Source organism: Camelus bactrianus, chromosome 3 (assembly GCF_048773025.1).
Source record: "Camelus bactrianus isolate YW-2024 breed Bactrian camel chromosome 3, ASM4877302v1, whole genome shotgun sequence".
NCBI lineage: Eukaryota > Metazoa > Chordata > Mammalia > Artiodactyla > Camelidae > Camelus > Camelus bactrianus.
The window spans coordinates 54,291,546-54,314,481 of record NC_133541.1 but is presented as its reverse complement, the minus strand read 5'-3'; the positions used below and the strand labels follow the sequence as shown (position 1 = coordinate 54,314,481).

At 38.8% G+C, this 22,936-nt stretch overlaps 1 protein-coding gene across 1 annotated transcript; it reads right to left on the bottom strand.

Annotated features, from left to right (window-relative positions):
- Nucleotides 1–3,835: 3,835 nt before the first annotated feature.
- BHMT2 (betaine--homocysteine S-methyltransferase 2) lies at nucleotides 3,836–22,935 on the bottom strand. The gene is given in 9 exon segments (XM_010949389.3): nucleotides 3,836–15,250; nucleotides 18,414–18,642; nucleotides 18,903–18,965; nucleotides 18,968–19,084; nucleotides 19,336–19,485; nucleotides 21,678–21,739; nucleotides 21,741–21,793; nucleotides 21,795–21,872; nucleotides 22,844–22,935. Coding segments are annotated over 9 exon segments (912 nt in total). The 5' UTR covers nucleotides 22,922–22,935; the 3' UTR covers nucleotides 3,836–15,168.
- Between the last annotated feature and the right edge of the window lies 1 nt (nucleotide 22,936).

The window sequence follows — 22,936 nt, the reverse complement described above, 5'->3', positions numbered from 1 at the left end:
TGCGTGGGATCGTAATAAGGGAATGGTAGGGATGGGCTTCCCACCTAAAACCCTGTTGCCTGAGTGTGCAGACTTTCCTCATTTTATCTCTTCTGGTAGTGCAGCCAACCCTAGAATAACTCGGGGGTTGGGGGAGCCAACCCTCTGCACAGTTGAATATCCACCTGTCATTTATAATCAGTCCTCCTTATCAGCAGTTCCTCTACATTCAGGGTTCAGCATCCTCAGATTCAACCATCTGGGAATCCCGTATTACTGCAATATTTACTATGGGAAAAAATCTGGGTATAAGTGGGCATTTCAGACCCACGTTGCTGAAGGGTCAACTGTACTTCCTTCTCTCTGTACCCTGCAATTGCCTTCTTCAACGCTATCGCAACACACCAGGCACACCACACAATTACTCCCCTTTTAAGGGCCTTGGTTACTTACGTAAAATTCAAGTTGAAGCCAGCTGACTTTTTTTTTTTTTTTTTTTTTTTTTTTGCCATTGGCTTAGCATACACTTAGAGCAAAACCCAGCCTTTTTTGCCTTCTGCTTGCAGTCAGCAAGCCCTTCCTTAGGCTGGCTGGAAGGGTGCCTCTGGCTCCATTTCCTGCCTTCAACTTCTGCCCACTCCGTGTTCCTGGATAAATAGCAAGTTTAAATGTTGGCTGGACTGTTCAGAGCTTCTTTCTACCACAGGAAAAATGCTCCTCTTAGAGCTCTCAGATCTGCCAATTTGTACAGTCTCCTGGCTTCCCCAGAAAAGTCCCCTAGCCAAGGTTCCTGGGAATTCTGGACACACCCAGCTTTCCAGACCATCCGCCCTGCGTGGTAATTGTTTCCCAAGTTCTCTTTCTAGCTCTGAAATTTTCTCTCCTCTCTTGCCTCTCCTTTAATGCTTTCTAACAGGATAATTAGCCTGCCTCCTTCAGACACATGCCTTTTTGCTGCTTTTCTTTAAAAACAAAAACAAAAACAAACTCTATGAGCACTTACTGTGTGGAATTAGCTGTGCTAAGTGCTTCACAGGCATTATGTAATCTTCACAGTAGCCCTAGGACGCATCTGCTTTGCCATCCCCATTTTACTTATGACAACACTGAGGTGCACAGATTAAAGGGGAACTTTCCCAAGATGCCGTTAACAGTAAGCACAGAGCTGAGAGGAGGACTCAGCTCAGCCTGAATGTCACTTTTTAGAAGAATAGAGTAGATTGACTCTATTCTCTCTAGTCTTCCTTTGCAGTAAACTACTTTTCTAAAAAAACTTCCCAAACTTTTTACAACCTCATTCAACTCGTGGCCTCTCCCACTTACCTGGCCCAACACAAAGGACCCTTCTCCTGCTCAGAAGTTCAGATTCACTGGACATACAATTTGTTACTGATGGAAAATGGTCTGCCCCGTCCTGGGCATCATCCACGTGATGGCTCTTGGATTGCATGTAACCCCTGGGTTGTCCGGTCATGCTGAAGCTTTGTTGTTTTAAATGGGTACTGGAAACAAAAGCCCTAATCTCCTGGGATCACCAGTCAAACCATGGTTTCCTTTGTCTTTGTGAGCTGCTGAAAGATGACTAAGACATCGTTTGCTTCTTTGAGTGGGAAAAGGTGGAGTAGAGGCTAAAGATACCCCTTCCCGGGGGGCTGGCGTGTGACATCTGTGTGGTCCATCAGCTCCCACACGCAGCTCCTGATTTGGGGAGCTGTACCCCAGGGGTGACCCCATGTCCTGGTCTAGAACCTTCAGGGGAAATACATACCAGGTTGGTTGGTATGCGGTGCAAGAAGGGAGAAGTGGAGACATAAAGAAAATATCAGTGGCAGCTCAGAGAAAATCTGGTCATGGTGGTGTCAGCCCTGGAAGGATTGGACACGAGTGCCCTGCTGAGTGGCTTCCATTTGATGGGACACTCAGTACTGGACTGGAACCAAAGATTCCCCTCCTTTCTGTTTTTCTTCCCTCACAAAAAAGCCATTTTTCCATTTTCTCATTTCTGTTTCCTATTGGTCTGCACATCATTGTTTTACTAGCCAGCTGCATCCAAAGATGACTTGGTAAGGGCTTTTACCTGGGTGATAATGGTAGAAATCTGTCCATATAAAGCATTTCTCTGGGGTGTGCTGGCACATGACTTCAGTCTACTTTAAGATCATTACCAGTGCACAGCCCTCAGTTAATTTAGAAAAGTAATAACACATTTCTAAGTAGTAAAATTGTCATCACCCACCAGCTTTGGAACCTCAGGAATATAGGGACATACATGGTTTTCAAGTTAATATGTGCAGATGATGATAACCACAAAGAGTAAAACAAAGGATACATAAAAAATAAGGTTCCCTCTAACTTCCAGTTCCCCAGTTTCAGCTGTTTTTGGTATTTATAACTACCCAACTTAAAGAATTTCTTAAAGAAGTGGACACCCTCAGAAACCAGCTTCCAGTGACATCACTACATATCTACCAGAATGATTAAAATTAAAAGCATAAAATATTGGGGAAGATGGGGGATTAACCAGAGCTCTCATCTTTGCTGATAGGAGTATAAGTTGGTACAACTGTTTAGGAAAAAAAATGTTTGGCAGTATCTTTCAGAGCTGCACATATCTGTATCAAGCAATTTAGCTCATGGGTGGAAATGTGCCTAAATGTTCCTCAAAAGACATGTACAAGAAAGTTCGTAGCAGCCCATTCATAAATGGCCCTGTCTGGAAACTGCCCATCAACAATAGCATGGGTAAGTGAGTGGTGAAATAGTTACACGATAGAATTCAATAGGTAATGTGAATGATTCATTACATGCAACAATGTGAGTGAATCTCACAGCGCTGAGTAAAAGAAGCCAGACACAAAAGGGAAACACTGTACGATTACATTTATAAAATGTACAAAAACCAGGCAAAACTAAGCTATGCTCTTGGAAGTCACAGTATTGATTACCCCAGGGGAAGGGAGTGACGAGAAAGACATGGAGTGCTTCTGCGTTGCTGGTAATGTTCTAGTTGTTTGATCTTTGTGCTGTGTACATGGAGTGTGATGAATAGTTTGTGAATATTCACCAAGCTGTGCGTTTACAACAGATCTATTTTTGTATATATCTTATACTCCAATGAAGAAATTAAAAACAAGAATAAAAATGACATAAAACAGCTTCTTGGCCCTTTTGTGCATCCCACAAAAGGCCCAATAAACTAAATAAACTAAAAAAACTAAAATAAGCCAGCCTAGATTTTTGAATACATTCATTTCACTGGTGGTAGGGAATGATTTAGGCAGACAGTATTAACTCCAATAGTTCTTTGTTATAAAAGGAATCCATTTTAAAAAATAAATTCAGTACTTAATATATAGAAGGTACCCAAAATCCAAAAGGTCATTAATTATTAATGAGATTAACTATACACTGATAATCTAGAATAAACTATAAAAAGGAAAAATTAACTCCCTATTTTGACCTTCCCCCATTTCCTGGCAACCAGCATTCTATTTTCAGTCTCTGAATTTGACTAGTCTGGGAACCCCATATAAGTGAGATCACACAGTATTTTTCCTTTTATGATTGGCTTATTTCACTTAGCATAATGTCTTCAAGGTTCATTCATGTTGTAGTCTGTCAGAATTTCCTTCCTTTTTAAGGCTAAGTTATATTTCATTGTATGTATATACTATATTTTGTTCATCCATCTATCTATTGATTTACACTTGGGTTACTTCTACTTTTTGGCTATTGTGTATAATGCTGCTATGAACATAGGTATATAGAAATTTAGGTTCTGTTTCAAATTTTGGGTATACCTCCACAAGTGGAATCATATAATTCTGTTGACAAAAAAATTAGTCAATAGTCAATCTAAAGGAGAAACAGAAAACTTTATTCAAGCTAACCTGAAGATTGTAACCCAGGAGACAGTCTTTAGAAAACTCTGTAGACTGTTCCTTTTGTTACAAGTTGAAGGCACAGTCATACACATTTTCAAGACAAAGGATCATACATCAGAATGACACACTGACATTTTGCATGAAGTTCACCAAATATACATAGTCCAGATAAACTTGTACTAAGCAAGCAATAGGTCACCATGACCCCTTAAAGGATCGAGAAAGGAAAAATTAATCTTCTAAGGACTTACATTACTGTTGTCAGAAGAAGGAAAAAAATATTGGTCTTTATGGTCAAACAGGCATTCCCACCTTTGAGGAGGTCTGGTTAATATATAATGCAGATGCATATCACACATAAGGGAGGACCCAATACAGATGGGGAATATGTTATGCTAATTTTTCTTGTCCTGCCTTAAGCCAAATTTTATTCTAATTTAAACCAATTCTATTTCTAATTTTGTAAGGAACAGCCATACTCTTTGTGTGTCGGGGGGAGGTACTTATTTTTATATTTATTTATTCTTACATTTATTTATTTTTATATTCATTTATTTTTATATTTATTTATTCATTTTTAATGGAGGTCCTGGGGACTGAACCCAGGACCTCATGCTTCCTAAGCTCACGCTCTACCAGTGAGCTATACCCTCCCCCCTCAGAACTGCCAAACTCTTTTTCCATAGCAGCTATACCATTCCTGCCAAGAGTGCACATGCATTCCAATTTAACCACATCCTCACTGACACTTGCTATTTTTAATAGGTGTGAATTGATACCTCATTGTGGCTTTGATTTGCTTTTTCCTAAAAGTTAGTGGTGTTGCACCTCTTCCCATATGTTGTTGGCCATTTTTATATCTTCTTTGGAGAAATGTCTATTCAAGTCCTTTGTCCATTTTTTAATCAGAATTTCTTGAAATTGTTGAGTTGTAGGAGTTGTTCTTATGTTCTGGATATTAACCCTATTCAGGTATTTGATTTGCAAAATTTTTTTCATTCCATAGTTTGTCTTTTTTTGGTGATTCTTTTGTTTGTTTGTTTTTAAGATGTTTGGGCTTAGAGTGATTTGGTGACTTGTGAAGATCACACATATCTTTATTGGACCCTTTACTGGACTTGAATATGGGTCTCTGCTCTTTACCTAATATTTTTTCCCCACTATTTCCACTCTGTGACATCCGGTCACATCAACATAAAAAGTAGTTTGTCCTATGGCAGTTGATTCTGGATAGGCAAAGTACCAAGCAAGAATTGTAACTGGTCCTTCAGGTGACCCAGCCTCTTGCTACTATCTCCTCTTCATCATCCTCTCCCATTATCCAGCGAGGATGCTTATAGAGATACAGAACACACCTGGGTGCTGGTAATGATATCAATTAGCTACTTAATGAATTAAATTTAGTTTCATTATCATATCCTCCTTAAAATGTTCTATTCTGTTCCTTAAAATGTTTTTAAGAATCAGAACATGTTTTCCAAAGGCTATTTGTTTACTTTAACAACTGCTCACTATTTCACAGTGATGCCAGTTGATGGGTTTTTCTACCACATTTTAAAGAAGAGACTAATTTGATGGAGCAAGCTTCCACGCTCTCCAGATTTATCCCAATGATGCTAATAGATGCAGGCCACTGCCTTGTATGGTGCCTGACACAGAGCAGGCCTCCAATAAATATTTGTCAAATAAATGTCTTGATGCTACAACGAAGGGAGAGGATTTGTAGGTAAAGTGGGCTTAACTGCTTCTTGACTTAGCAGGGGAAATTGAGCTGTGTTTTCTACATTATAGCCTCTGTGGAAATGGATTTTATTGCTCTCATTCTTCATGTGTGAGACTTCGGGATACAGCATCCTTGGGAGGAGGCAGGAATAAATCTTTCCAGGAGAACACAGCCAGCAAGCAGCCTTTCTGGCTGGATGTTGAAGGGAGACAAGATTTGGGCCCTTTTGATCAAAGCAACTTGCTTCCCCATTGAATTGTGAGAAGCTTTGAAAAGGGATTCTTGAAAAAACAATAACACTATTCGGCCTTTCGACATAAGTTCTTTTCAACAATGACCCTTGAGTAAATCCCTGGACTTTCCTGGGCCTCAGTTTGTTTTCATCAACAATGACAGAGTTGAATCAGAAGAGCTGTCCTACTTGGGCTCCGAAAGGCTCTATTTCTATTTCGGTATTCAATTGGAAAGAAAATCTGGAAAAAGAAATTGAACGGGTCTAAGAGTTATATGTAAATACTCTATTTTAAATCAGATCCTCCCAGTCACTAAAGTGTATGAAAAACTTAAGATTCTTCCCCTCTTTAGTTTTCATTTCAATCATTATCTCTAACTTGTAATCTCTATGTATAACCTCAGTTACACTCTCAATATGATATACATCTCTTACATATGATTAGATTCTAATGTGAGAGCATCATAAGGGTATTTCAAATCAACTGAATATTTGATTTTTATTGGTTAATGTGGTCGTGTTGTCAGACTGCCTACCAACCAGATTATCTTTCCTATGTTTAGAGGTAATTTCCCATTTTAAGAGTCTTGCTTTCCCAAGGTACAGTTCCCAAAACTCACTTTCCCAGCTTTTCTGACAGCTAAAATGTAGCAAGCCTGTGACCGAGGCCCTGCTAATCAGATACACCGATTTGAGATTTGGAGTGACAAGCAACGGGTGTGATAAAGCAGGCATCAGGTGAAGCCCCTCTTCTAGAATGGGTGTGGCCAGGGCAGCGGTGATGCACGGGGGTCCACGTATCCAGGGTCAGCCATGAGGTCACCCAGGGACTGGTTTGAATGTTGTTTATTCAGATCAGTCTGACTCTGGCCCTCCTGGAGGTTCTTTGAACTTGTAACTAACCTTTAATAAATCCTTTCCTGCTTACATTTGATTGAGTGGATTCTGTTGCTGGCAAACAAGAACATCAACTAACAGAATTTATTCCAAAATAATCTCTTTAAGAGTCCAGGATCTAAGTATTTCCTTTCTAAGACAAAAAACTAATCTTCGAATTATCTGTCCTTAATTTTTTTTTAGTCCATAAAATAATATGACTGATGCTTTAGTAATGGTTATTTATTCATTTGGCAAATTTTGTGCTCAGAGCTGAAAAGGATATGGTGATTAGTAAGTCACAAGCCCTGTCTTGGAAAACTCACATCTGTCTTAAAGCTGAACATCTATTACTGGATGACTTAATAATTACAATAGTGCCTAACGCTAATGAGTACTCACGCTGCTCCAGGCACATGTGTCAACTCACTGAATCATCCCAGCGACTCTTAACAGTAGATACAGCTCTTACTCCTACAGATGAGGAAAGCAAGGAGCTTCCCCATGCTAAGCCACTTACTCATGGCCACATAGCTAGTGAGCAGCAGAGCTGAGATTCAAACTCAGGTGGTCTGGCCCCAAACTACACATCCTTAACACAACTCTATGGCAGTAAGTTTGTGTCACTGTGAGAGTTTCAGTTGAGGTAAAGTTATTTATATTTGTCATGTTTGAAACTGCTTCCCTCTCGTAAAATTGAGAAACAATCACAAGGAAAGAGTAAATTCTTCTCTCCCCTTTTATTTCTTTATTTTTGGGGTGGGGGTGATAGTTAGATTGAGCAATTGATTGATTTTTTAAATGGAGGTACTGGGGATTGAACCCAGGACCTCATGCATGCTAAGCACGCACTCTACCAATTGAACTATATCCTCCCTCTTCCCCCTCCCTGCTTTTATTTAAAAGGTAAAATTGAGCGCCCAGATGGACCGTAATCTTTCCCTCAGTTTCCTTGGGCACAGCTGAGAGGGACTAGAACTTTCAAAAAGAAGATTTAAATCCTACACCTCTCTGTCCTTGCTTTTACCTCTTTGTGGCTTTTTCTCACCACAACAGTCAAAGTACTCCTGTCCCTTCTCTGTTCAAAACCCTCCTGTGTCCTCTCCTATGACTCAGAATAAGAGCCAAAATCCTTGTGAAGACTGCCAACTCCTGACATAACCTCACTTCCCTAACTTCTCAGGTCTCAGCTCCTGTGACCTCTCCTCTCTCACTGTGTCCCCAGGAAACTGAGGGAAAAATTACGGTTCCTTGGCTCTTTCTTGAACATGCGGGGCAATTTGGCTTTGACCTTTCTGGACTGCTCTTCTCCAAGATATCCATGTGTTATTGTCCTTATCTACTCCAGGTTTTTTCTTGACAGTAACCTTTTTAGTAGGAACCCTCTCTAACATTTCAGCCTTATCTCACTGACATAGAGAAACAGTTAAAATGGCCATATTGGCTTTCCTTTTTTTCAGATTTCAAAATGGATGGTTTCCATATTTTAAATGGCAATGATGCATTTTTATTTTATTTTTTTAATGAAATATAGTTCATTTACAATGTTGTGGTAGTTTCTGGTATATAGCAAAGTGATTAAATTATATATATTCTTTTTCAGAATCTTTTCCATTATAGTATATTATAAGATATTATATATAGTTCCCTGTGCCATACAGTAGGACCTTCTAATTTATTTGATATACAGTAGTTTGTATCTGCTAATCCCGAACTCTTCCTTTGTTCCTCCCCCATCCCTTTCCTGTTTGGTAACTGTAAGTTTGTTTTCTGTGTCTGTGAGCCTGTTTCTGTTTTGTAAATAAGTTCATTTGTGTCATTTCTTTAGATTCCACATATAATTGATGTATGATATTTTTCTTTCTCTTTTCTGTCTTACTTCACTTAGAATGGTAATCTCTAGATCTATCCATGTTTGTGCAAATGGTATTATTTCATTCTTTTTTATGGCTGAGTAGTATTCCATTATATGCATATACCACAGCTTCTTTATTCAGTCATCTGTTGATGGACATTTAGGTTGCTTCCATGTCTTGGTTGTCATAAATAGTGACATTGCTATGAACATTGGAGTGCATGTATCTTTTTGAATTAGAATTTTCTCTGGAAATATGCCCAGGAGTGGGATTGTTGGATCATATGGTAACTCTATTTTTAGTTTTTTAAGAAATCCTCATACTGTTTTCCACAGTGTCTGTACCAATTTACATTCCTACCAACAGTATAGGAGGTTCTCCTTTCTTTACACCCTCTCCAGCATTTATTATTTGTAGACTTTTTGACGGTGGCCATTCTGGCCAGTGTGAGGTGATACCTCATTGTAGTTTTGATTTACTTTTCTCTAATAATTAGCAATGTTGAGTATCTTTTCATGTGCCTATTGGCCATCAGTATTTCTTCTTTGGAGAAATGGGTCTTCTGCCCATTTTTTGATTTTGTTGTTGTTGTTGTTGTTGTTGTTGAGTTGTATGAGCTGTTTGTATATTTTGGTAATTAAACCCTTGTTTATTGCATTATTTGCAGATATTTTCTCCTATTCTGTGCATTTTCATTTTGTTTATGGTTTCCTTTGCTGTTCAAAAGCTTATAAGTTTGATTAGGTCCTATTTGGATTTTTTTGCCTTTGTTTCTATTGTCTTGGGAGGCTGACCTAGGAAAACATTGCTATAATTCATGTCTGAGAATATTTTGCCCATGTTCTCTTCTGGGAGTTTTATGGCATCATGTCTTATATTTAAGTCTTTAAGCCATCTTGAGTTAATTTTTTGTATGATGTGAAGGAGTGTTCTAACTTCACTGATTCACATGCAGCTGTCCAACTTTCCCAACAGCCCTCGTTGAAGAGACCGTCTGTTCTCCACTGTATATTCTATGATGCATTTTTAAAATTGCACTTTTTTCCAGTGCTCATGATCTTGAGTGTGAACCCCCTCCTCTACCCTAATGCTTCCTGCATCGCCTCCAGTCAGGACCTATATTCTGCTTGTGCAGCCTGCCATTCCACTTCCTGATGGACTTTCCTGCACCAGTTTCCCCAGCTTCAGCTTCTTTAAGCCAACACAATCTGATGCTAGTCTGTCATACATCATGCATTGATTCCTCAAAATATTTCTGGCAAGGAAATTCAACAAGGCAGCATAAGACAGTGGCTTATTCATCTTTGCATCCCTTGACCCTAGCATGGTTGGTACATTCATTCACCCACTCATTCATTCATTCAGCACATCTTTTTTTGAATTCTATAATGTGCCAGGTACTGGGAACACAACGATTAACAAGATATTTTTTCTGCCCCTCCTAGTAGGAAACAGGCTAGTAAATAGGAGTTGTCAACAGCATATTAAAACTTGGTTGTAGTTATTCAAGATGAATGTGGGGTACTATGGGAGGGGTGCAGTGACTGTCAGAGGCCAAGCACTAGGAATATGTTATTTGGATAGTGTAAGAATGAGTGAGTGAATAAATGCATGAATGAGTGAGTATAGTTAGTATGAAAGCACAGAACCTTCAAGGTGAGTAGTCACCATCACATGGAAAGATGCTTCTCCAATTTCACTATTTTGAAGAGGTCAGCTCGTATGAATCCATATCATACAAAATACAACTTTTATTCCCCTCTCCCTCCTCTTCTCTGCTTTCTCTTCAGCCCAAATAGCAGGATGAAAAGAAATGTGATTTCCAGAGTACCAGCAATGCCTTAGCCAGCCTGGCCCACCTACTTGATTAAGACTCTATTAAAATAACTCTGATGTCAGGCAAAATTGCACCCTTCTGAAATCCTTTTCAGCGTTTTCATTATTGATTAAACAAGATATCTGCTTATCTTCAAGGCAGCTGGCTGTACAGCCAAAGTGTGTTGCTTAACTTTGCTTACAATTTTGCTTAAGGTTATCAAATTATGGCTGTGTTTGTGGGGAAGCAGGAGTTGTTTTCCCAGCTGAACTTCACCCCTTAGTTTCAGCACATCTCTTCGATCCCTTCCGATGGTTTCTATGCCAGCTGTTTGCAGGTTTGTGTTGCGGATTTTACACACGGCACAGCAGGGTTTATCAGAGGGCCATCTCCTCTTCTTGAAACTCCCTAGTACAGTAAACATCTGCTGTGGGACTGGAAAGAGCTCGTTCAAGCTTGTTTTCCTTAGTTTCACTGATCTTTAACTTTTTACAGACAATTACTTTTTCTTTAATTTCCCTATACCAAATCAGAGCCCGTAGAAATTTCACTTTTTAAGAAAATCCTCATTTTTATATGTTAAAATATTTAATGTAAATTACAAGTAGTAATTTAATATTTTAGTATGCATCTCTCAAAAGGACAAAATTAATTCTGATTCCTTAATACTCAGTCCATAGTAAATGTTCCCAATTTGCACCCCAAAGGCCTTTTATAACAGGTTTGTCAAAAGTAGGATCCAATCTAGGACCATGCATTGCGTGGGTTTGTTCTATACAGATGAGCACTCCCAACACACTGACCTGTGGAATGGCAGGCCAGCTGCCCTGTAGAATATATGATCCACCTGATTGCTTCCTTGTGGCGTTGTTTGCCTTGTTCCTAGATTGCCTGTATTTCCCTTAAATTGGGAGTGAAATCCAAAGGCTAGATTGGATTCCACTCAAGCACTTCTGGCTGATGCGTCATTGGTGATGGAGTGTTTCTCATTCTGTATCACAGCAGGAAATTCATGATACCTGATTTTACCACTTTTATCAGAAATCTCAATAAAAATTTTAAAACTATAAAAATTTAAAAATTTTGTATTTCATTGAAAAAGTAATAACTACCCACATTAACACATTTAAACACTAAAAAAGATATCAGAGAAAAGGAAGTCATCCTTCTACACCATACTTTCAATCACTAGTCTCCCTCTTTTAAAAGGGAAGCATTCCTCTCAGAAATATTCTGCACACATGACAGGAGCATATTTTCATTTCAAGCATTATCTGGGAGATCCTCCCATTTCAATACATGTTAATCTCATGCATTATTTTTTTGGGGTGGGGGGTAATTAGCTTTATTTATTTTAATGGAGGCACTGGGGATTGAACCCAGGACCTCGTGCTTGCTAGGCATGCGCTCTACCACTGAGCTATACCCTCTGCCCACTCATGCATTGTTTTTAATGGTTCCATGACTTATCATCCTGTAGATGTTCCATAACTAGTTCACTTAACTAGTATTTCACAGATGGATATTTTGGTAGCTTCCAGACATAGGCTTTTGTACAAATATGAAAATAATTGTAGGTTGCATTCCTAGAAATAACATTGTTTGTCTCAGGGTGTGTGAATTCTAAATTTGAATAGATATGGCCAGATTGCTTTCTAAATAGTTGTACAAGTTTCCACGTCTATAAAAAGCATATGTGTGATAGTGTCTTTTCCCTTACACCGTTGTCAGCGTAAGGTATTATCAGTTTTTTTGGGTTTTGTCAATACAGGTGAAGAAAGGTATCTTGTCTTCATGTATATTTATCTAATTTTGAATATGTTGCATATCTTTTCCTACATTTAATGGGTTAAGGAAATCTATTTCCTGTAGTTTAAGGAAAGTCTCCCTTAGTATATCGAACTTTTTTTTTATAACAACAGAACAAGAGGGAAAGAGGTTTTTCAGAAAAACTTAAATGGTTATGGACACTGGGGGAGGTGGGGAGGAGATAGTATGAGGTGCATGTAGGGGACACAGGAGCTGAGAGTTGATCCGCAGAAGTTTCCTAAGAAGGGAGAGGATCTTCTTTCTTGGAAGGGAAGATTCAAGTTACCACATTAAGAGATAATGTGTTCAGAATGTTCAGAAGCTGCCTGAACTCATTGTCAGTGCCAGCAGCACCTCACATCATCCTTACTAGGTGCACTGTGGTTCCTGGGGTCCCTCACTCACTGCATCATATCCTACAGTGGAAGAGTGACCAGCAGGCAAGGGTGGTGATGCTAGTACTGACCCAAGGCTTTGCTTGGTCCCTAGCTGGGTACATCTCCCTCTCACAACACCTGTAAGCCAATAAAATGGGGTGGAGTGGCATTCTGAATGCCAACCACATGGGTGAGTCCCCCTCACAACATCTGCATAGGTGGGAAGACAGTTGAACTAGGGCAGCTCAAGACTCCCTTACTGGAGAAGTGGCTACTAACCCTCATTACACATTATTCCTGTTTGACTTCACCTTTGTTTAATTAATGCATACATTTAAAATTTTCTTATATGGTGAAATGTGTGAGTTTTTTCTTTTATGGATTTATGTTTAAAATTTTTATTATCTCTGCACTTGTTCTAAGAGATCCAACTTTTTCTTCCCAGATGTGATGAAATGTCCAACATCATTAAACAATCCAGCTTTTCCTCAGACCTGAAATACCCCTTTATCAGACATTAACATATATGTTTTATATATGTATATAATAATCTGATCTTTTTTTATGCAAGCATCTGGTAACTTTAATTACTGAGTTATGTATAGTGATCATATGGTAAGGCCACACTTTCCTCACTACATCTGTTTCTAATTTTCCCATTGCTCCTGTAATCCCACCCTCCACCCTTGCAATATGAACTTGAGAGTTTGCATGTGTATTTCCCCTCAGTCTTGATGATTTTTTTCCACTGGGATTATATTGCATTTGTTAATCAATTTAGAACAACTTTGCTTCTTAAAGTACTGTCTTTGTTCTTTATAAGTATGTGTATAGATGTATTCATCTTAGTTTGCACCCTTAAATTGATTTCAACAGCTCTTATACCTTTCTTGTTAATATTATTCCTAGACAGTTAGTCATTTTGCTGAAAACGTAAAATAGATCTTCTACTATACTTTCAAAATAGTTGTCGTGTGTATAAAAAGGCAGTGCTTTTGTATATAAAAATTTTTTTGGTATATAAAATTTTTAACCAGCCACTTTACTGAATTTTCCTATTATTTGTAAGAGCTTTCTAGATGACCTTCTTGAGATTTCTAGCAATGTAACTATTTCATCTGCATAAAATATAATTTTGTCTTCACTTTTCCAATATTTTAAATGGTAATGTGTTGTCTAGTATTGTCAGACCATGGTAACAAGAGTAGGGTATTAAGTATACTTTCTTTACTTTATTTGGGGGCACAATTATTAAGTTGGAGTTAGAACCACATGACTGAAATACTTTTCTTCAATATGTTTTTATTATTACCTAAGCTGTGATCCCATTACTATATAAATTTTGAATCTCCCAGTGTAGGAAATCTGTTTTTTAAAGACTTTATTGGTTACCTCTTTGTCCCTGGGAAGTTTTACCAACTTCTATCTCATCAACATTCTGCTCCAAGTTGAGTGTACTACACTCAAAATGAAAACTATGTGTTTCATAAATCAAGGATGGCTTTTGTCATATATATATATATATGTTTATATATATAAATGTATAATAGAGAGGGGAGAAAGAGAGGGAGAGAGGGGAAAGAGAAAGAGAAGAAAGAGCCTGGAATATGATAAGTAATACATGTTTGTTATTATTATTCCAAAGAATGGTCAAAAATTTTCAAATATTCAAACACTATAAAAGGTAAATTATTTTTAATTGTATTAATTGTTGCAAATTGATAACAGTATTTTTGAAAAAACAGGGAGAAATCAGCACATAGCAAATAGCTCAATGTAAATCAAGAAAATGTTAGACCAAGATAGATTTGAACTCTAACTTTAAAAACGTTCTCCTAAAACTGTTTATCTATTTTTATTTATTTTAAACAACCAACAGTAAGTATTTCATGGAGTATCTATTAGTATGCTTGGCACAATGCTAAACACTTCAAAGAAAAATATATGAAGCATATTGCATGATTCTTGTCCTTAAGTAGTTTGTAATCTAGCTATTTGTGATTATAGAGACACATTAAAAAAATTCTAGGACTTAACATCTTTAAGTAAAACTGTTTTTTGAAAGTAATCACTTTGGATGGTTATATGATTACTTCAATAATCCTGCCATTGCTCAGAATATTTTTTGCTTCTTTTCATTTGGGATTGCCTTTGGAGTCATTATAGAAATCATTTAAGAAAGGCAGACTCACTGATTTAGTTTTAATTTAGAATGCCACCCCATCTTCCTCCTATGCCTAGTTTAGTCACCGAATTAATTACTGGGTTTGGTGCTCAGTGACTTCTGGTTATTTTTAAATCTCACACTCACTCTACAAGACAAGTTTCGCTATTCATGATGACCTTCAAGGCATGCCCTGTAGCATTACTGCACAGGAACTATCTGGAGGACCAGGAGCCTTTCTCATCATCTTTGCATCTCCTCCAGCATCCTGCTTGGCACTCAACCACAGCAGGAGTGCAGTACGCATCCTGTGTTAAATTGACAACATATTAGCTGTTCAGCAGCTGGAGACATCAAGGTGGCATGAGGATAGAGGCGAGGAAGGGTTCCAAGTGGCACTTGAGGGGGATTGCTTTCCGTCCTGTTATTTCAGTGTTTTCTTTCACTATTCCTTAGACGTCTGGCTTTAACAGTGAAGGACAGAAAGGTCTGCCTGAAGCTGGCAGCAGATTGTCCCAATACTCTCTTCTAGCCCTGTGTTTTAAAAAATGCATAGTTAATTAATGGAAAGATTCATACCTGTTTTATAAGCTCAATATGTTATGTACATATTTGCTAAATACACATAATTTTAGTGGATGATCAGGCTCAAGTTGAATTTCAGTCTCAACATACAGACAAAAAATATGCCCATATCCATTAATGCCAGGAGTCTACATTTCTGTCCTCAATAATAGTCACTGGGTTTCACACTACCTTTCAGAAAAAGGCAATGTGTTTGAATTTACATGGTTCTGTGAATTACATTCATTCTGAAATTTCTATAGCAGGGTCCTTCTAGGTCTACTTAATAACATAATGGCAAATATATGAAGCCAGTTTTTAATGTACTGAGAAAGTAAAGTTCTTCAAAAAGTAACTAAGGACAGAATACAAATTACTTTGTCAGTATTCATTCCTTGTTTTTAGACAAAGAAGAGTACAAAGTTTCCTGGTCACAGACCTCTATGTTAAATATATATATATATGTGTGTGTGTGTGTGTGTGTGTGTGTGTGTGTGTGTGTGTGTGTGTTTGTGTGTGTGTGTATATATATATATTTTTTTTTACAGTTTTTTCCACTTTACTTAATGAAATAATGAATAAATCAATATTTTTGGATGATGGAAATGTCAGAAATCTGGGGTGTCTACAGGTTTCTGTGTAATCACAAATTTTTGCGAACATCAGTATGTTTGGGAGTTTAGGGTGTAAGAAATTTCTGGCTTTATTCTACAGAATAATGTTTCATCTTTAATTGTTAATGAGTTTTAAGGATCCCTAGACAATGCATATTAAAATAAGCCATTTCTCACTTATATGAACTATTTTAATCATCACCAAAGTATGATTTCCTCACCTTTTAATTATATTTCTATTTAGTACTTTTTTTTCTAAGCCTGAGACCTATAAAAAACATCTTGAATAAATATCCCTATCTCCCGGAAGAAGTGTTTGCCTAAATGATCTCTTGCCTACTTTTACAATCCAAATTAATTTACATTAGGAAAGTTGTTCCAGTGCAAAAATAAAGACTGTTCTAAGTCCCACTGAAATAAAGTACAAAATGGACTGAAGACATAACAGCACTAATTCAAGAAGATAGCCAAGATTGTGGCTGGTTTCTAGAAGATGGAAAAGGTGTGGCATTGTATTGACAGATGAGAAAGAAAGAGATAGAGAAATTCAAGGGGACCCCAGAAAAATGTCTTCCGTAATAAAGTGATTGATTATAACAAATAGCATAAATTAGATATTGGAAGACCTTCGAGAAGGTGAAGGCCTTTTATTCTTCTTTCAACAATAAAAAAGAAAGTTAATTAGAAATTCCTAGAAAACCAAATGCTGTACAAAGAAAGACACAGTCCAAGGAGGAAACAGATTAATATATGGCCTGAATTTGGACTACGGATGAAATGTAAGAAAAGAGAACCAATTTGACCTTGGAACCTTCTCCTACAAGGGCTCGAGTTTTGTAAAAATAGGTTTATTTCTCTTTCTCCATAGTTTCATGCTTACCGCTTGGTTCTGCAGTGAATGATGTTTAGAAAATCATGACCAGGATATTAGATTGGAAATTTTACTGGAGGCACCAAGATATGGTAGATATCAGGTATTAAAGCAAGACAGAAACTCTGCAGAAATTCCAAAGTAGGTGGCTAAGAACCAGACAGATGACTCACCTGACTCTACACTGGAAAATCTAGATTCCAGAGACCAGCAGGTTGGCTGGTGAGTGAAGAGGGTGTGGTTAAATTGAGATCAGACCACACTCTCCAAGTTTGTTTCAATAAAGGAAGGATGAAAAGTCTTCTAGCCAGTTTAAGCCTTCTTGGAGAGGCAGGGCCAGCCTAGGGGTATTTAAAATCAAACCCAAAAGAGTCACCAGGAAGGAAAATGAGACTCCCAAAATAGAATGGGAGCATATTTGTAGTGACCTGCTGATAAAAATCAGGATCTGAGGGTGAAGCAGAGAAAAAGTTTTTAGAGAAAAAATGCAATGCCTGTGACATGAGAAATATACACAGAAGTTTCCGGGGGAAGCGTCTAAAGAACCATAAATGCACTCATGAAGATCTGCCAGGCCCAGAGAACGTGGCCTTCCTTTTAGGTTGCTGGTCTTTGAATCTGAAGAGGTCAGAAACCATGATGAACAAGATGAGAAGGGAAGGTTGGAAGCATAAGACAGAGAAGGAGAAGGCTCAGACTGGCTTTCCCTGGTTTCCTGCATATTGAAAGATTCTGCTGGAAAAGAGAAGTTTTAAGTTTGAAACTTGTTCCAGGTTTTAAGTTTGAAACTTGTTCTAGTAAACTAAATGCTTAATTACTGCATTGACACTGTGTTTGCTAAGTCAAATGGTCATGGGCTTTCTATTGCCTAAGAGTATTCAAAGAAGTTCTGGGGCATGCCAGTGTTTTCAAACAGGAACACAGGAAAAGAGTTCACCCATGGAGCAGGTTTAAAGAGACAAAAGGAAACAAAAATAAAGTTGTATTCTGATTATATTTTATAAGCCCTCCTTTTTTAACATGACAATTTTAATAATTCTGTAAATGTTATTTACTAGCTTTATATCTTTATAATAAATCTACAAACAAAGCTTGGAAAACTTAATTATAATTACAAAGCAGAACACAATGGTTATAAACCTTGATGATTTGAAAGAAATGGTATACCTTCAAGAAGCCACGAGGTAGATGAGGGAGGAAAGGTAGAGGGAAGCAGAGTCAATTCTTATTTTACAGAGAGTGGAATCAAGAGATACTGCCTCATATTGATGAATTTAATAATAACTGGTTAAATATGAAATTCAAACTTATAAAGATAACCAACAGAACAAGCAAAAATGTAATAAGTCAGAATTGGGGGAAAGTGAACAGGGAAAGGGAAGATTATGTGATTTAAATTTCTTAACTTTCATAAAGGGTAATTACCACTTAAAATTGATAAAACAAAAATAGAGAAATAAGACTTCAAAACAAATGGCAAACAGGTGACCCTTAGAAGTAGGACTGGTGTCAGGAACGGGATGGCTTCTATTGTCATTTTATACACTTCTGTGCTTTGAATTTTTATCACCATGTGCATGAATAATTATTTACAACAATAAATAAAAGAGATGAGAGGAAATAGTAATGTTAATTTAAAAATTCCTACCTGGCTCTAATTCAAGGTTTGATGTGCATACTGAGACCACTTCCCCAGCTGCCATGTTTTTCTGAAGCTGGTGGCAAAAATCCCCTTTCTGGGGCCAGCTCCTCTGCCATCGCCCTGATGTGGTAGGGCTCAAATCCGCAGCACCCGCCTATGTACCTGACCCCCAGGTTGCAGGCCTCTCTGGCATATTTTTGAATATCCCATCTGGTTGCAACTCTGGGCTCCAGTCCTGTAATACAATAGCTAGGGCACTCCTGTTACCATCTTGGTTTTCAAAGGATCGATGTTCTGATGGGTGTTATTTTTTCAATTAAAAAACTATTCATTTTAGAGGGTGGGTTCTTCAGATAGCTCACTTTTGGTTAACATTCAGTGTCTTCATCTTAGGTAGCCTCGTATTTTAGGTCTGTTCTGTCGTTGTTCATTATAGCCATGTCCATTTTGTCACAACAAGAAATCACAAGGACTCTAACGTGCACCTGAGCTTACCAAAGGGCTATTCTGGGAGATCCATAAACCCTCCTTGGCCGCAGTCGGGCGTGTGAAACCCCAGGGCTGCACCATCAGGTGCGCTTTCAACCCTGCAGCCTGCAGGCCTTCCTTCATGAGCCTAATGGTCTTCAGGCTGGTCCTGGGCCCAAATCTGAAATTCACGCCAACCATCGAAGCCCCTAGTCCAAGAAGTAAATCTATTTACTTGTTTCACAATTTATTCACTTGTTTTTTTAAATTTTCTTTTCTAATAGTTGGAAGGTTGCTTAGAGATTAGCTACCCTCTTCCACTTCCCAATGTTACAGATAAAGAGACCGATTCCAATTAATGCTTTTATTTTCAAACTGCTCTCGTGATATTAAAAAACGCTGTTAAATTTCATACATAGACAATAACTGAAATACTTCTCACATCATGGGTCCAAATTACCTGCCTTCACCAGCTCCACAGCACACTGTCCAGGTGTTATACCCTGCGCATCTCCCTCTGGGCCTATGCACATGGTGGCTGCCACGGGTTTTCCAGATTCTTTTAAGACTTCCACAGCTCACACAGCTTCTTCAGTGTGTTCAAAATATTAAGAGAAATTTTTTTTTTTCTATTGGTCCAAACATAAAGCTGATTTTGGAAGGTAGAATGCAAATTTTGCAAAAACAGTTGTAACATTTACGAAATGTATGTGATAAATCGTACTAAGGAACATGTCTCTATCAGACTGACTGAAGAATACCTTTCTAAGTCAATCTTCTAATTCTTTTACCAATAACAAATTTTTTCATTCAGAGCTCAGACTAAAAAGGCTTTAATGTAACTAAGTATTTAAAAATTGTAGTTTTGAAGGAACAGGAGTTTTACTAATAAATTTTGAATTCCTTCTTTATGAAACTGGGGCAATCTCTGCAGGATGATGACTAGTTTATCATGCTTTACACTTCAAAGTGTTTTTATATTCGCTTCTAGTTGGATATTCGTAAGTGGTCCAGAAAGTAGGAAGGGAAATGTGATCATTTCCGCATATGAAAACCCTGGGGCACAGAGAGGGAAGCAATAGCTACCGGGTGTCTCTGCGGATGGTGGACAGGACTCCGTGTCCGGTAAGCCCAGGCCATCTGCAGGGGTAAGCTTCCCAGGAACTCCCTTAAGCGCCACAATTGAAAAGCTGACCTTAATTTAAGTGGAGAAAAGCCAACAGACATTTTCCCATTTCTTCCTTCTTGACTTAGAAACAGATTCTGCAGAAGCAGTGTGTGAGGACTGGCAGAGAAAATCAAAAGAGAGGTTCTTAAAAAACAAACTTCTGTTCTCATCCATCTGGAGAACACATAGGCTGGCGTTTGTGCTTGTTCCTGCAGATGATTTTTCCTGGTGGGTTAGCCAGGCTGGGGTGGCCCTGAGCCTTGGGAAGGTTGACGAAGCAAGGTTTTCAGTAGGTTCAGTGAAGTGATTGGGGAGCTAGCAGTTGGGAGGTTATTGTCCTTTTTGGGGGCAAAGACCTAGGTTGAGGGCTTGATTCCAGAAGGTAGCAACTGTGATGGGAAATAGGGAATGAGGGCTTTTTATATTCTGGACATGGAAGGAAGAGAGTATTCTTTTTTTTTCCTTTTTTTAATCAAAGTGTAGTTAATTTACAATATTGTATTAGTTTCTGGTGGATAGCATAGTGATTCAATTATACATGTATATACATAAGTTTGTTTTCTATGTCTGTGAGTTTGTTTCTGTTTTGTAAATAAGTTCATTTATGTCATTTTTTTTTAAAGATTCCACGTATAAATGATGTCATGTGGTATTTGTCTTTCTCTGTCTAACTTACTTCACTTGATATGATAATCTCCAGGTCCATCCATGTTGCTGCAAGTGGCATTATCTCATTCTTTTTCATGGCCGAGAAGTATTCCATTGTATAGATATACCATATCTTTATTCATTCATCTGTCAATGGACATTTAGGTTCCTTCCATGTCTTAGCTATGTAAATGATGCTGCTATGAGCATGGGGTGCAATTATCTTGTCAAATTAGAGTTTCCTCCAGATATATCCCCAGGAGTGGGATTGCTAGATCATAATGTAAATCCATTTATAGTTTTTAAACAAATCTTCATGCTGTTTTCCACAGTGGCTGCACCAATTTACATTCCCACCAACAGTGTGGGAGGGTTCCCTTTTCTCCATACCCAGGAAGAGAATATTCTGGGCCTTCATGTCCAGTCAGTGACAATTCTTATGGATTCTAACTTCACAATACCACTCACTCACATGTTACATCTTTAGTGAAACAGAGAGATGGGAGTGAGCAAGGTGTGGGCGGAGGTGGGCAAGGAAACTGCCCCTGGGCCCTGAGCGCTATCATCGGTGGGGCCCGGATGAGCCCGAGTAGCTGCCTGCCCTCTGGGCTTTGCTCCCTCACAGCCTCTCACCCCCACACAGCTCCTTCCAGCCCTGCCCGCCCACAGGAGAGGATGCTCCCTAAATCGCTGTCCCCTTCCTCTCACGCCATGTTGTAGGGCCCCCAGGAATCAGCTGCTGCGGCCACCCAGAGGGAAACCAACGGCTGCAGCAAGGCCCTTCTCAGCCTGTCCTTTGGCTTCACTGAGAAGCTGGCCTTCAAGCGAAAGGATGCTGCCTTGACCACAGTGCATTCACATAAGTCTTCGACTGTTTATATGGAGGAAGCGAGGGCACGCGACAGTCCAAAACCCTCACGAAAGTTGAAGGCTATGCAGTTTTGCCAAAATAGAGTAATCCTTTCCCTGTGACTCTAGGCTTAACTCTGTGATCAAGAAGTCCACGTTTTTCCTGGCAAAACTCTCTAGCTGGAGTCGAAAAAGTTTTAATCCTTGCTTCATCCTTGGAGTGTTTGTACAGTGATGTCTGGCACACCTCCCCCCCCCCCCGCTATCAAAGCATCACCTTTGCCGGCTACTTCTCTGGCGAGGTCACAGGCAGCAAGGTTGACAGCTTCCCACTGAGGTTGGAGAGCAAGAGCTCCGATGGTGAGCTTGGCATTTTAAAAGTGAACTTTCATAGATAACAGAGCGGGTATTGAGCAGGCAGTATGAGTACAAGTCACTGGTTTAAACTGCAATTTGAGAAGACCAGCAGAGTTGGGTACTGTGTCCTCTGCTACCAGGGAGCTTGCATTTCCATTATTGTGCTGACCACACTGGACATTAGTAAATGCTCATTTGTTTGCCTTCCACCCTTTACCTGTGAGCCACTTCAGAATAGGGTCTATGCCTTTGGATCATCTTTGTATCTGCCATAGAGCACAGACTTAGCAGGTATTCATTAAACGTTGGTTGGTTGAATGAATAAATGGACATTAATATTTACAAGTAATAACACTCTACACTTGCAGAATATCTCACAATAATTCCATATCCTTCACCTTATCCGCTTTCCTCAACAACTCTATGCATATAAGCATAAGTTATCTCCATTTTGCAGAGAAAATCCATGCTTCATGCAGTTAAGTGTCTTGCACAAAGTCACACAGCCAGTTGGTGGCAAAGTTGGGTATTAAACCCCATTCTCCTTCCTAGGCCAGTGCTGGGTTCCCTAGGCCCACCCTGTCTCTAGATGGAAAAGTCAGAAGAGAAGAAAGTGAAATGAGAAAGTAAAAAGAGCCTCTATAAAGTGTTCTTTCTCTATAAGAAAATAGCACAGAAGGACGGCCATGCCCTTCCAATGGCCTCTTTTCTCCCAATTCTATCCCCTCTCCCTCCCCTAGATAAAGAGACAGAAAAAGCTCGTTTATTTAGTACGTGTATGTTTACATAATGATGAATTACTTAATAGATATTTTATGTGGTGGAGTCTGTAATGAAGTGTAGTAACACATCTGGTCAGTTCCATGGATGCCCCAAAAGAGGTGGTTTTATTGTAGACGAGCCCTGGCTCCCTCCCCCACCACCCACCTTCCACATTACAGTTTACCTGATGGTCCATATTTTCTTCACTGGCAGAAAAGGTGAAAGTCTGCATAACATTTGATCCCACTCTCAAGAGGTCCATGTGAAGGTGACGAAC